Here is a 16,649-nt window from a genome sequence, read left to right as displayed (position 1 = left end):
TGGTTGTCACCCACAGATTGCAGCCACCAGGAGCCTCTGCACACAGTGATTTATTACAGGGTTGTCCTCTCAGAGACTACAACTCCCAGCATAACCTGAGAGCTGTATAAATGGAGGGATTTGTCACAGATACAGATGAATCCAGGAAAGGAGCGTGTCAGCATGTCGTGTCTCACTAGTTCTATATTGGTGGGCCCCAAGGATCATTTCCTCTGGTGGGCCCCAGGTGCCCCAGTCCGACACTGGACAGAAGCGGTCTCTGAAATAAGACATCCCCTGCCTCCTTCCTTCCTCCATCATGTCTGTTTGATGAGAAGAGCGGGTATCAAGCAGAGCCGCACCCCAGCACCCAGTACTACTTAAAACCGGGGGGTGCCACTCAGTAGTACCAGGTACTGGGGTGCCATCTGTGCCAGGGTATACACCATGCATGTAACCTACCAGTGCCGAGTGGCGGGTGGGGTGCTGGGACACTAGGGCGCCGGGGGGGCGCCTCAGCTTGCAAAGTGCCTAGGGCAGCATGATCTCTAAATACAGGCCTGTACTTCTATTAAAAAAATCTCAAGTCTTCCTATACTTATTAGCTCCTGTATGTCATGCAGGAAGTGTTGTTTTATTTTCTGTCTGACACAGTGCTCTCTGCTGACATCTCTGGCCAAGACATGAACTCTGTTTTCTATGAATCCCCATAGAAAACCTCTCCTGCTCTGGACAGTTCCTGTCTCGACCAGAGATGTCAGCAGAGAGCACTATGTCAGACTGAAAATAAAACAACATGACATACAGCAGCTAATAAGTATGGGAAGACTTGAGTTTTTTTAATAGAAATAAATTACAAATCTATATAAATTTCTGGCACCAGTTGATTTGAAAGAAAAAGATTTTTACTGGACAACCCCTTTAAGCTGCAGTCTGAGAGCTCTAGTGGGGGCATATTGCTCCTAGAACAGGGTCAGGTGGCAACAATTCTCCACGCCTAACAAGGAAGGATTAAATGTACCCTCGGCCCTGACTGTCTACTCAACCTGCCCCCTACTCCCCAACAAAGTAGATGGCCCCCTGTGTAGTCCCTATATACAAGATGAACCCCTGTGCTGCCCCATATAGAAGACGGCCTCTTGTGCAGCCCCCTATAGGACATGCCCCCCTGTGCACCACCCTATAGAACATGGCCCCCTCTGCAGCATCCTATAGTAGATGGCCCCTGTTAGTCCCAGTATAGAAGATGGTCCCATCCAGGCCCCTATTGAAGATGTCCACCTGTGCAGCCCCCTATAGAACATGATTGTTTCTTTAGACCCAGACCTAAAATCTTCAGCTGCCAACTGCGCATCTCTACGTGTAATAGCGACGTGCAGCCAACAGCTGACAATTTCCCAAACAGTTAATACTTTACCTGCCCACACTTCTGGTCTTCTGCACGGAACGGCCGGTCTCTGAAAAGATCATTCCGGCCGGTACTGCAGTACCGACCGGATGATCTTTGGCACCACTGAGTTCTGATGCGGGTGCATCCGTGCTCGCCCGCATCAGAACTCTCTAATGCACGTTATGGAGCGAGTGGCCGGAGCTGCTTGCTCCACAGTGTGTACTGATAGGGTTTTCTGCGGCCGCTATTCAATGAATAGTGGCCGCAGAAAACTGACATGTCAGTTTTTTGCGGCGCCGCTAGGGATCCCGGCCAGAGCGTACACTATGTGTATACGCTCTGGACGGGATCCCATAGATGGCAAGGTAACTTATATTTTCGTAAAAATCACAGCCGTTGTACAATGGCCGTAGTTTTACGAAGATATACGTTGTGTGAACATAGCCTATTACTGTATAACAGGTCTAGTATTTCTGATCTGTCTTTAATATTACCTTGCTTAGTAATTACAATGTGGAATATGTGAATGATGTTTCTGCGTCTCTTCCACAGACTGGATTCATTCATATAGGAGAGGAGCAGATGATGATACAACCAAGCAACACAACGCTAGAGCCCAGCACTCACTTCTCTGGAAGAGAACACATTATAAGACACAAGCGTCAAGCAGAAGTGTCCTCCTCCTCTTCTTCCCCACAGTCTAAGACACCAGAGAAGAATTGTCAAGTTATATCAGGTGTGCATTAGGGAAATAGAACATCATTTATATAATTCTAACATAATTGTCAAAACTTTGCATGGCCATATACAATGCATTTGGAAAACCTTCAGAGGCTTTAACTTTTTATTATGTGTTAAAATAGAAAAAAAAATGTTTTCCCATCTTGACAACTGGTACTCTACAAGAATGGTGTCCTTAAAAAAGTAACATATATGGTTAACATATTTCTGCATGCTACTTCATATATCATGAGCACACAGTAAATCCTATTACCTGCAGTATTCAGGTCAGGTTTACATGCTGAGAAGACATCTGTGCAGTTAATTTCCTCCAGGAATGAAGGCGTAATGAGAGTGGCTTAGAGGACAAGCTATCTAATTCATGCTAGGCTTTGGACTTACTATGTTTTAGACATCAGTGTTTTGAGGTATACAGGAAGTACTCCCCAATTGTTTCCTAAACCTCAGTGGCTACAAATCCTTTCATTGGAAAATAATATTCTTGGTATTCCTTACCTTCATCTTCAGCCCCATTTTCGTTAAGTCCTTCAATTTATTAATATAAAGTTATATGAGGGAAGCCTGTAATTTTACCAGAGTTTGTATGCCCCTGTACGTACTATCAATTTAACTAGATAGTGGTTTCTGCCTGTTCACATTCAATAAAATAAACCAGCCTTTTTTTTTTTCCTGCGTGCATTTTTACACACATTTCCCAAGTGATGTATCTATGTCCTGACATGTCACTAAATTACATATAATTACGCTTTTTCATTTTGTTATCATTGCCCTGATGAACAGGATATCCCTTTTCAATTTAAGTAAGTAATGCTAAAAATAATTATTGTACCTCCTGTCTTTGAGAAACCGCTTAGAGGCATAACATTCATTCTGCCTTACCCTATGTGCACTTTTAGTCATAGTCCTTTGAATTCATAGAAGACCAATTGTTATCATATGCCTGGAAACAAGGGATTTAACTAAAAGCCAAACATCCGACCAACTTTGTTCTTTTCTAGCATTGTTTAGCACATTTATCAATATATTTATTTTTTTCCTTTGTCATAAATACACTGATAAATATGGCATTTGGTCCAGATGTCTTATATATAAAGACTCCTACACCTCTTCTTCTATCATTAGGCTTTGCATTAAAAGGGAAAAGGCTTTGATGATCTCTTTTTCTATGTGCAGCTCTGCCACTTTTCCTGGTTACAATTTTACTCCTGCAATTTTGGGTCCATAAAAATATGGTGTACGACATATTGTTTGCCCTAGATGATATTAATAAAGGACTCCTCTATGCCTCTTAAGCTGGATTCACACTGCGTTTTTACAGTCCGTTTTTTTTTTTGTTTTTTTTTCATGCATTTTTGCAAACACTAATGCATCCATTTTGATCCTTTTTTCCATTAAGTTCCATTATAAAAAAAAAAAACGGATCAAAATGGATCACAATGGATCAAATGGATACACAAAAACGTAGTCAACCTCATATTTGTGTCCTCTTATAAAAACGGATGCGTTTTGATTCGTTTTCTTTTACAGTGGTATCTCGGTTCTCAAATTTAATTGGTTCCGGAGGGCAGTTTGAGAACCGAGCAGTGTCTTCCCATAGGAATTAATGTAAATGTGTTTAAATGGTTCCAGCACCCACTACTACTGTACTGTATATGCACTCCAGTAGTTTTATACAGTACAGGATGGGAGATGGTGGTGCACTGACTGTACTACTACTGTACTGTATATGCACTCCAGCAGTCTTATACAGTACAGGATGGGAGATGGTGGTGCACTGACTGTACTACCACTGTACTGTATATGCACTCCAGCAGTCTTATACAGTACTGGATGGGAGATGGTGGTGCGCTGACTGTACTACTACTGTACTGTATATGCACTCCAGCAGTCTTATACAGTATATGATGGGAGATGGTGGTGCACTGACTGTACTACTACTACTGTACTGTATATGCACTCCAGCAGTCTTATACAGTACTGGATGTGAGATGGTGGTGCACTGGCTGTACTACTACTGTACTGTATATGCACTCCAGCAATCTTATACAGTACAGGATGGGAGATGGTGGTGCACTGACTGTACTACTACTGTACTGTATATGCACTTCAGCAGTCTTATACAGTACAGGATGGGAGATGGTGGGGCCCTGACTGTACTACTACTGTACTGTATATGCACTCCAGCACTCTTATACAGTACAGGATGGGAGATGGTGGGGCCCTGACTGTACTACTACTGTACTGTATATGCACTCCAGCAGTCTTATACAGTACAGGATGGGAGATGGTGGTGTACTGACTGTACTACTACTGTACTGTATATGCACTCCATCAGTCTTATACAGTACAGGATGTGAGATGGTGGTGCACTGGCTGTACTACTACTGTACTGTATATGCACTCCAGCAATCTTATACAGTACAGGATGGGAGATGGTGGTGCACTGACTGTACTACTACTGTACTGTATATGCACTTCAGCAGTCTGATACAGTACTGGATGGGAGATGGTGGTGCACTGACTGTACTACTACTGTACTGTATATACACTCCAGCATTATTATACAGTACAGGATGGGAGATGGTGGGGCCCTGACTGTACTACTACTGTACTGTATATGCACTCCATCAGTCTTATACAGTACAGGATGGGAGATGGTGGTGCACTGACTGTACTACTACTGTACTGTATATGCACTCCAGCAGTCTTATACAGTACAGGATGGGAGATGGTGGTGCACTGACTGTACTACTACTCTACTGTATATGCACTCCAGCAGTCTTATACAGTACAGGATGGGAGATGGTGGTGTACTGACTGTACTACTACTGTACTGTATATGCACTCCATCAGTCTTATACAGTACAGGATGTGAGATGGTGGTGCACTGGCTGTACTACTACTGTACTGTATATGCACTCCAGCAATCTTATACAGTACAGGATGGGAGATGGTGGTGCACTGACTGTACTACTACTGTACTGTATATGCACTTCAGCAGTCTGATACAGTACTGGATGGGAGATGGTGGTGCACTGACTGTACTACTACTGTACTGTATATACACTCCAGCATTATTATACAGTACAGGATGGGAGATGGTGGGGCCCTGACTGTACTACTACTGTACTGTATATGCACTCCAGCAGTCTTATACAGTACAGGATGGGAGATGGTGGTGCACTGACTGTACTACTACTGTACTGTATATGCACTCCATCAGTCTTATACAGTACAGGATGTGAGATGGTGGTGCACTGGCTGTACTACTACTGTACTGTATATGCACTCCAGCAATCTTATACAGTACAGGATGGGAGATGGTGGTGCACTGACTGTACTACTACTGTACTGTATATGCACTTCAGCAGTCTGATACAGTACTGGATGGGAGATGGTGGTGCACTGACTGTACTACTACTGTACTGTATATGCACTCCAGCATTATTATACAGTACAGGATGGGAGATGGTGGTGCACTGACTGTACTACTACTGTACTGTATATGCACTTCAGCAGTCTGATACAGTACTGGATGGGAGATGGTGGTGCACTGACTGTACTACTACTGTACTGTATATGCACTCCAGCATTATTATACAGTACAGGATGGGAGATGGCAGAGCACTGACTGTACTACTACTCTACTGTATATGCACTCCAGCAGTCTTATACAGTACTGTACTGTATGTGAAGCCTCACCAGTGCATAACTCAACAGGTACAACCCACCATCCACGCTCACCAAATGTTCAAATACTGAGTACTTCAAGACTGGGTGCCCAAAAAGTGTTTGAGAACCGAGCAAGAGTTTGAGAACCAAAGCAAACTTTCCTTGAAAATACAGTTTGAGTTCCCAGCAGTTAGAGAACTGAGCAGTTTGAAAACCGAGGTACCACTGTATAATGGAAGTCAATGGAAAAACACATGCACACAAATACATGTTTTTTCCATCAATTTATTTTTAAAAACAAAACAAAAAAAAATGATTGAGAAAAACGGATTGCAAAAACCAGAGGATCCTGGTGTATTCACACTTTATTGCAGGCAAAACATTATTTTACATGCAGCTTTAGGGAGGAACTTATTTAAGCCAGAATTATGATCATACATCAATGTTTTTTCTAACCTATCCTGGGTGGTGAGGTTGCTCCAGTCTCCCATTGAAAGTCTGGTCAGTGAGCAGCGTCTGGTTTTTAAAGAGGTGTTAATTCTAGCCCCTGGGAATTATCAGTTCCAGCAAGATGTCTAGAGCCAAACCCTCTGCAGCTGAAAGATTGAGCGGTGCTATAGAAAAAGAGAGCTTTCTCCACAGCAGCTGTAAGCTCATCGACTTGTAGAGAATATATGCAGTGTTATTAGGTTATACTGTATGTCTGGTGGTCAAGACACTTTATTAAACTTTGCATTATGTGGAAGTGTGTGGTATACAGTATGCTGCATACTAGCAGAAATATATACTGACGTATACTGCGACATGTTTGCAGAAAGGCCATTGTCTTTAACAGACCAAACAGTCCAAGGGACCAGGGGTTGCCACCCTAAGTACACCCACCTGCCCCAGCTGCACTGCCCCTTCTAATGAATGTTGGGGCAGCCATTTGCAGTAATGTCATTTTGGCACTCATCTCTATAGAAGACTGGATGAATAATCATTAGGAGGGTCGACCTGGTGGTAGCCTTCATCCTCAGCGCCCCATGCGCTATCAAGACATAACAGCAGGTTCGATGCATTAAACCTGCTGTTAGTTTCCTTTAAAGGAGACCTATCAGCAGGTTAGATAAATCTATTGCACATAAGACGCAGAGGAGCAAGGTATGTCTCTTACCTTCATCCTTAGCACTGGTCCAGTGTGGTTAGTCATGTGCTCCATAGTCTGGTGAGACTGTTAGAGCACTGGGGCACCCTTTAGGAGCACTGCCCACCCCCATAGTGCCGATCCACACCACCCAAGGGGTAAATCGGCACTATGGGGGCGGGCAGTGCTCCTAACGGGTGCCCCAGTACTCATAATGGTCTCACCAGACCGTGGAGCAAACGACTAACTGCACCAGAACAGTGCCGAGAAGGAAAGTAAGAGACATACCCTTATTCACTGTGTCTCCTGTGCAATAGGGGCATATCAGCAGGTTAGATTCCACTTTAAGGTGAACGCCATGGAAACGCCACAGTTTACATTAGCATATAACATGCACATACAGCTGTTTCCTAAAAAAAAAGGCAGAAGAAAACTTTAATTCAAAATGTAAACAAATAAAAAATCCCATAGCAACCAAAGTACAGCATTTATTTTGTATTCAGCTGTTGAAAATGAAGTCTGCGTCTCTGAATGCTGCAGATGTCATCATCACATGTTTATTCATTTCTTTATTACATCAATTTATTTATTTTTTAATTTTTACTACATGTGACTGTTTAGGTTTTATGTTTGAGTTTACGACTTTATTTTTATTTGTTTATTACAGGGAAGAAAAAGAAACAAAATAAGAGTGGGGAAGGTGGTGACTGGCGAGAACGGAGGAACGCCATTAGACTTGGTGATGGGCACACTGTAGAGACCCTGGTAGTGGCTGACGCTGACATGGTGCAGTATCATGGACCTGAAGCTGCGCAGAGATTTATTCTTACAGTCATGAACATGGTTTGTATGCCACAGAGTGGGTTTGCAATATCCAATAATCATCTGATTGTGTCCTAGTCATAATAGCCTGGGTTCACACTTACTGTAGTATTGTGGTATTTCAGTATTTTTAGCTAAAATGAAGAATAGAACCCACACAGACAAAAGCTATAAGGCTATAAGGCTGCTCATGCAGCCAGGAATCACTAAGTCACTCTGCCAGGTAATACGATTTGGCCTCTTATTCAAGTGAATGGGGTCGCATTGCGAGTGGACGCCACCCTGCAATAGCACAAAATCCATCCAGACAGCATGACATGGTAGTTTTTGGCCACACCGGCAGAACAAGCTGTGTAGCCCCAGCCTATTTTCTTGCACCTTTTTCTGTAATTTGGACCCACATGTTTTTTGACTGGAAACACAGCCCAAAATGAGGGCCAAATACTAACCAATATTCTATGTGTTATTTTAGCCTAATCCATCAGTGCTGGAGTCGTCTTCTTCCAAATTGAACACTGGCCTAGAATGTTAACTTCCACTTATAAAATGGCTTTTTTGTGTATGTATTATTAGGCTGGGTTCACACTATGTATATTTGAGGCTGTATTTGTGAGGCTGTATAGCAACCAAAACCAGGAGTGGATTGAAAACACAGAAAGGCTATGTTCACATAATGTTGTAATTGAGTGGATGGCCGTCATTTAATGGCAAATTTTTGCTGTTATTTTAAAACAACGGCTGTTATATTGAAATAATGGCAGTTATTTACCGTTATATGACGGCCATCCACTCAATTTCAACATTGTGTGAACAGAGCCTTTCTGTGTTTTCAATCCACTCCTGGTTTTGGTTGCTATGAGGACCTGACTTGAGGACCAAATACTGCCTGAAGTATACAGTGTGTGAACCCAGCCTTAAGGTGACTTCTCTCCTCTACCTCATGATTCCTATTACCATACACCATACATCTCGTCTTTTCGCCCGATACACATAAAAGTTTGGCTTCACCGAACATTCATGTGTTGTGAATGAGGAAGTGGGAGGTAAGCCGCTGTCAGACAGCTGGAAAAGAAAAGTGTTGGGCAGCTGAAATCCAACATCCCTGATATCATTAGAGAGTCACCGGTACTGCTGATATTAGGGTTTGGCCAGCCTTTTACGAATGTGTATGAAGACTCCCATACATGTTAGAGAGTCAGGCGGTCCTGCTGAAATTTATGGGGACAGTTGATTTATTACTTGGCTAACATATTTCTATACTACCATGACTCCTTAAAGGGGTTATCCAGCGCTACAAAAACATGGCCACTTTTCCCCCTAGTGTTGTCTCCAGTTCAGGTGCGGTTTGCAATTAAGCTCCATTTACTTCAATGGAACTGAGATTCAAAACCCCACCCAATCTGGAGACAACAGTAGGGGGAAAGTGGCCATGTTTTTGTAGCGCTGGATAACCCCTTTAAAGGGAAGCTAATAGCAGACTCTAAACTGATGTCATGCTTACATACTGTAGTATACGGAGGGTAATTTTTCAGCACTATTATCATTAAATCTTTTCTTTAATGAGTATGTAAATTATGACATTTGAGACATCAGGAATGGGACTACCGCCCATAGTGCACAGATCCACCCCACTGGAATATTGCTGCAGAGCTTTGCAGCGCTTTGCGGCGCTTATCACTGCAGAGCAATGAGTAAATATTCATGAGGAGGGGCAGGGTTAATCAGGGTGGAGGGCGGTAGTCCTATCTCCATTGCACCAAACCACCTCATTTATGCATTATTTAAAGTGAAGATTTAACGAAAATAGCCTTGAAAAATTTCCTACATCCTCAGCGTTCTGTGTGCTATGGAACCATAAAAGCGGGTCAGCATCCTCTAACCTGCTGTTAGTTTCCCTTTCCATAGGGTGAAAGTCCTGCACCTAAGCCAAAACTTTGGCTGAGCATAGTTGTACACAACTGCACAAACCAGTTTTGATAACCTAATATAAATGGAACTTACCCTATGGCAGGGCCGGCTCCATGTTTTTGTGGGCCCCTCGGGTGACAGAGCCTTAGTGGGCCACTCATCCATCTACTATGCATTCATCATCCACACACTATGCACAATCACTTAAGACACCACTAATATACACACACATACTGCCAAAGACACTGACTGACACTGACAGACTGACACAGATACTGACTGACACTGACAGACTGACACAGACACTGACTGACTGACACTGACTCACAGCACTTATAGCTCAGTCTTCTCCCTCGTCCTGTCTGTTGGTCTTCACTCCAAACTGCAGTCATGAGATCCGGTTCTTCATCCTTTTCTGTCTCTGTGCAGGTCCTGCTTCGTCTCTTGTGTCATCTGATGTTCAGCCCGCTCACCCTGCACTACAGTGAGCAGGCTGAACATTAGAACACTGGGCTCCTCTCCCTCTCTGGGCCCTGGCACTTGCCCGGGAAGGTCCTGTGCTGACATCGGCCCTGCCCTGCCCATATGCTATGTTCTCACTATGGGATATTATCGGGAAAAGGCATCCATGTATTGGTAATGACAGCTGCTAATAATGATCATTATTTGCGTCCGTCATTATCAATAGACCAATGCCTTTTCCCAATAAAATCTCGTTGTGGGAACATAGCCTATTAAGGTTTCCGAGAAATCATTGGGTATTCTAATGTATAAATACACTTGACTGGAGCCATTTTGGATTTATTTTGTTCTATATCAGGGCGATCTTTTACTGTAAATTACTGGCTAAATGCATACATTAGGTTACAGCAGATGTGAAAGCTGAAAACCTGCCATTTCATTAAGTTTCTAGTAGGATCTAGCCATTTTTTTTCGAAACAGAACAATGAAAAAGTATATTAGAATTGTTTTACTAAGTTTGGCACATTTATGGTACACGTGCCATTGTCAAGTACAGATTTATTTTCGGCTGATTGTGAAGCAAAAGCATGGATTGAATTACCAACATGGCAAGCAAATGTCCAGAAGACATAGTTTAAACCCAATGAGTCACTGATTTTAGCATTGCTGGGCAGTCGAGAGAGTCAGATAGATGTTTACAAACCACAATTACAATTTACAAGATCACATATCTCATCTGTCATTTAATAAACCGGGCCAATACTAAATGACAAAATCTGGGGTGCCAAAGACATCAACGTTTAGGCCAAAGCAATTGACTTGTGCAATACGATCATCCTTAAGAAAGCACTGAGACACCCCACTGACTTGAGACTAAGTCATACAATATGTGTGCAACACTGCCTCCTGCCAAAGTTGCGGTTGCCTAACAATTATAAGTGAATGGTGAGCATGGTAGTTGCACAGGCTTTTCCTTACATTTCTGTACACATTTAGGCTAAGTTCACACAACATATTTTTTCATTTAATAATGGCCATTGTAACACTGTACGTTATTAAATGAAAAAATACATTGCATTGATTGTAATGGAGTCACGGCCGGAGTGTATTCCTTGCAGCTGCACAAAAATCTGGCATGTCAGTTTTGTGCAGCTTCTATTAATTGAATAGCGGCCGCACAAGACTGACAGAGCAGACAAGGTACACCCGAATGCGCCTGCATCCCAATTCAAAAGAAATTAAGTTCTTCTGGCCGGTACTGCTGTACCGGCCGGGATGAACTTCATTGACACCGGCCGTTCTGTGGCACGGCCGTGTCACAGAACGGTCGGTGTCATGCAGAGTATGAACCTGGCCTTATCATGTTTGGAATAAGATTGGTTTTGCTGAAGGATGCATCAATTTCTGTACTTAAACATTGGTAAGATGATCAGTGAGAATAATATTCATCTACCCATGTGTATATCTGTACCATACGATGAATGTTCTATTTAAATTCCGTAGCAGCTGTTTAAAAATGTCCACAGAATAGAGTCTCTGGCTGGAATGTCTTTCATGTCGGTGGCTTTTTCATAGACCAGTGTGATGTCATCCATCACATAAATAAACATCTTGCCTATAAACACTTAAAACTGTTTTGCATGTCCATAAATGAAAAAGGCCTTGGATATTTCGGCCCTTCGATTGGATTCATATCTGTCATTTGATTCATGCCTTCTTTTTTTGCATGGTGTAAGATTTCCTTTAACCTGGACCCCTGGAGCATACAACGTATTTAGAATCATGCAGTTATATTCTCCCTGTGTAACGGAAACATTTCCAGTTTAGAAATTGAGGGTCATGTATAAGAAATAGACTCCAAGTCCCATTTTTATTATAATGAGAAGGGATGTATTTCTTGGGGGTATCAATCAATGGCAACCATTGTTCCAGGCTAGATGTCACTTGCTGCCTGTGTAGGTATAGTAAAACATAGAGCAGGGATGGGGAACCTTTGGCCAACCAGCTGTTGCAAAACCACATGGTAGTTTTGCAATAACTGGAGGGCCAAAGGTAGAATTAAGGGGCCTGCTGCACTAAAGCTTTATGCAGTGCTGCAGGGAACCAAATAAGCCCAACTGATTTAGAATTATACTGTAATTTATAATTACAGTACTTGTTCGCACTCCCCCATTGTCCTCTTCCGTGTCTTCAGCCACCTTCTCAGTCAGTCAGAAGGCTGAGCGGAGAGTGATAGCCCACTCAGCCAATCACTGACTGACTTAGAAGTCTTCAGCCAATCACTGGCTGCAGTGCGGTCAGTGATTGCCTGAGCGGATTGGAGGCGGCTAAGGACATGGAAGAGAACACTGGGGGAGCATGAACAGATGAATGAAACATTTTTTTTTTTGCAGATTTTGTTAACAAATTTAGCAAAAATCTGATTCGCTTTGCTGAATTTTCTGCGCTCATCTGTAATGTATACACATCACATGAATGTTTTATTTATATTTGTTTTAATAAAAACCAATAAAGATTGAGTTTTCAACTACCAGGTTTCTCTGAAAATAAGACAGAGTCTTATATGATTTTCTTCCCTGGAAAAAGGGCTAAGGCTTATTTTTTAGGGTAGGTGTTATTTTTTTAAGAAACATAGTATGCCCCACTCTATACGGTAGTTAGGCCTCCATACACTATACCTACCTCTCCCCTTGTAGTTGTTCCTCCCATACTGTATACATTGCCCCCTGTGCAGTAAGGCTCCCTTTACTGTACACTCCCCCCCCCTGTAGTTTTTCCCCTATACTGTATACAACCCCCCTCTATAGGTAGTCCCCATACTTTATACCTCCCTCCCCCCTCTGTAGTTGTTCCCCTATACTGTATACAACCCCCCCTCTGCAAGTAGTCCCCATACTTTATACCTCCCTCCCTCCTCTGTAGTTGGCCCATGCAACCTACATCCTTCAAATTTAATGTCTCCTACTGTGCATCTTCTTACCACTCCTGCCTCCCCTGCAGCTTGTATTGAGCAGGTGGGTGCGGAGCATAATAAGTACTATTTTAGTCTAGTAGCTAATTTGTGTACATTGTTTTGGTTGCTTTCACTTATTTTCTATAGATTTCAAGCATTTTGAATGTTGCTGTTAGTAAAATGACTTCTAAGCTAAGCTACTTAAAGTTGAGGCCTAGTAAAGTTGGGTAGTTACACTCTCACTACTGTGCTATGGCACATTTGCCACACATACAGGATATTCTCGTATATTTTGAACAAGCTAACATCCTGTATCTTCCAAATACCATCTTCTCTTCATGAATGATGGAGAGTCTTCTGTTGACAGTAGAGCGGGGAAAGCAGGCACTAGGGTGGACTAGAACACCAGAGCAGCACAAGTTAAATAAACTTTATTTTGCTATTTTGCACCCCTAGCAGACCATAGCTTTTTTTTTTAATCGGAGAATCCCTTTTAACTCTAGCAGAATATTACATCAACTGTATCAATGATCATCTTGTTTTAAGTTGGGGGATCACTGTGCCCCTTGTCTGTCTCAAATTGTTTAAAATGTCAATTTAAACACAGCTTTAATAAATATAAAATATATTAGCAAGTGATAAACCTTTATCAACTGTGTTGCACAAGGTCTTGCATATTAGGCCTATATGAACTCATGGCTACTGAAGGTGTAAGACCCAAAAACAGGCCAGCTGTTTCTGATTTTTGCTCTTTGTCAGCAATTTCGTAATACGTTTGAGTAACTTGATTTTCTCCTTATCATGCAGGTCTACAATATGTTTCAGCATCAAAGCCTTGGAATTAAAGTCAACATCCGAGTCACCAAACTGGTGTTGCTCCACAATCGCCCAGTAAGTTCTGAGCACCTGTAACATCTTAAAATGTATTTTGCATATAAAATGGTCCGATTGCTCTATGATACTCATCCATACTTGCTATTGAATGGGTTGGGAAAACATTTTGTGACTATGTCTTTCCATGTTGTAGGCCAAGCTATCTATAGGGCATCATGGAGAAAGGTCTTTGGAGAGTTTTTGCCACTGGCAAAATGAGGAGCATGGAGGACCAAAGTACTTGGGAAACAATTATGTACCTGGAGCCAAGGATGAAGTACCTGTCGACGTAGCTGTTTTTATGACCAGGTACAGAGGAAATCTCATCTGATGTTAAATTCTTTTTCTTGTATGTTCAGTTCTTTGATGAATTTTGTTCTTTGTTTATAGTTTGATATATTTGAGAATTTTATGAAGTGTGTAGGAAATTCAATGCAATTTTGTTGGTTAATTAACTTTTATTTTTATTTTTTTCTCAGAACCGATTTTTGTGTCCATAAGGATGAACCCTGTGATACTGTGGGTAAGTGCAAGATTACGAATCCCCAATAGTAGGGATCACTTGTCTGGCAGGGTTTGCCTTCTCCTGAATGACTGAATGAAGTTAGGTCTTAAGACTTTAATACAGCTTGTGATAACAGTATGGTATATGTTCTGGTGTTGTAATACATGTAATCAGGGCCGGATTAAGGGTGGTGGAGGCCCTGGGCAACAATTTTGTTGGGGGCCCCCCCATTTTCTTCCCCCACAAATAAACCATACAGCAATCTATACAGGTGGCTTCTTACTGTAGGGGACTTAGTACCTACCCCTCCTCACTCCTGGCTGTATGGCTCAGCATCCTCCTCTGTTCTGCAGATGATGGTCCCTAGAGGCTGCAGTGCAGAGGAAGATGCCAGGCCCTAGAGACAGGATGGGGGAGGAGTGAGCATCGCGGTGTGTTCCCACTTAATTCAATGTGAGAACACAGCACTTTAGTACTTTCTGTGCGCTCTTGCCCCCTGTGTCAGCCACCACAGCTCGCATGTGCAGTTGTGAATCGCAGGCAGAAACTGGACTTGCAAGTCTAAGTCCCATCTTCAGTTCCCAACCATAAAAACTACCTGAAGCAGTAAGGAGCACCCAGAAAGTACTTAAAGGCTTTGTATAATCTATAGCGGATATGGTACATGTGAACGTACCCTAAGGATCATGCACACAGGCTATATATCATATGCTGCACACAGGCTATATACTATACACTGCACATAGGCTATATACCATACACTGCACACAGGCTATATGTCATATGCTGCACACAGGGTATATATCACAGGCTGCACACAGGCTATATACCATACACTGCACACAGGCTACATGTCATATGCTGCACACAGGCTATATATCATACACTGCACACAGGCTATATACCATACACTGCACACAGGCAATATATCATAGGCTGCACACAGGCTATATACCATACACTGCACACAGGCTATGTATCATACACTGCACACAGACTATATACCATACACTGCACACAGGCTATATATCATATGCTGCACACAGGCTATATACCATATGCTGCACACAGGCTATATACCATACACTGCACATAGGCTATATACCATACACTGCACACAGGCTATATGTCATATGCTGCACACAGGGTATATATCACAGGCTGCACACAGGCTATATACCATACACTGCACACAGGCTATATACCATACACTGCACACAGGCAATATATCATAGGCTGCACACAGGCTATATACCATACGCTGCACACAGGCTATGTATCATACACTGCACACAGACTATATACCATACACTGCACACAGGCAATATATCATAGGCTTCACACAGGCTATATATATCATACAGTGCACACAGGCTACATGTCATAATCTGCACACAGGCTATATATATATATATATATATATATATATATATATATATATATACCCCTGCTCTGATATATGCCCCCATAGTATATGCCCCCTGCTCTGATATATGCCCCTATAGTATATACCCCTGCTCTGATATATGCCCCCATAGTATATGCTCTCGGCTCTGATATATGCCCCCATAGTATATGCCCCCTGCTCTGATATATGCCCCTATAGTATATACCCCTGCTCTGATATATGCCCCTATAGTATATATCCCTACTCTGATATATGCCTCTATAGTATATACCCCTGCTCTGATGAGGTCTTCTCTCTTCTGGCTCTTCACTGTTCCTTCAGCCTGTCAGCCACTGTGACAGATGCTCCAGCATGCTCCATGATGTCACATCCCTGCTGGAGAGATCAGGTTTCCTTGCTAAGGTCCCACGCAGTCCTCTCCTCAGTGAGGGGGAGGGGCAAGGGGGAGTCAGGACCTCGGCAGGAGACAGGCACCCGGAAGCTTGACAGGAAGAATCCATTCAAAGATCCACCAGGGGGGAGTCTGAGCCTGCCGGGAGGGAGATGCTTACACAGGATTAACCCTACACCTCCCTCCCTCCCTGGACAGCATGCAGTGTGGCCAGTGCTGTGTCCAGGTAGGGTTTCCACATGCTTTTTTGCGCGTGGGACTGGCTCCCAGACACCACTTCTGTGTTTGGGCTGGTGGAGGCCCCCTAGTGGTGGAGGCCCCTGGGCACGTGCAACTTGTGCCCTCCCTTTAATCCGGCCCTGCATGTAATCCATACATAGTAATGGTGTCTTATACTTTGCTGAAAAAATTCTACTTGG

The 16,649-nt window shown here is 42.8% G+C and overlaps 1 protein-coding gene across 1 annotated transcript in view; it reads left to right on the top strand.

The window, feature by feature from the left end:
• ADAMTS17 (ADAM metallopeptidase with thrombospondin type 1 motif 17) overlaps positions 1–16,649 on the top strand; it is a 191,678-nt gene that overhangs the window by 20,767 nt on the left and 154,262 nt on the right. The window contains exons 3-7 of the mRNA XM_069985227.1: positions 1,922–2,105; positions 7,576–7,751; positions 13,861–13,944; positions 14,081–14,235; positions 14,406–14,449. Of these exons, the coding sequence (XP_069841328.1) occupies positions 1,922–2,105; positions 7,576–7,751; positions 13,861–13,944; positions 14,081–14,235; positions 14,406–14,449 (643 nt within the window). The remainder of the gene's footprint in view (positions 1–1,921; positions 2,106–7,575; positions 7,752–13,860; positions 13,945–14,080; positions 14,236–14,405; positions 14,450–16,649) is intronic.

This window comes from Dendropsophus ebraccatus, chromosome 1, assembly GCF_027789765.1.
Source record: "Dendropsophus ebraccatus isolate aDenEbr1 chromosome 1, aDenEbr1.pat, whole genome shotgun sequence".
Classification (NCBI taxonomy): Eukaryota; Metazoa; Chordata; class Amphibia; order Anura; family Hylidae; genus Dendropsophus; species Dendropsophus ebraccatus.
This window is presented reverse-complemented; position numbering and strand designations above follow the sequence as displayed.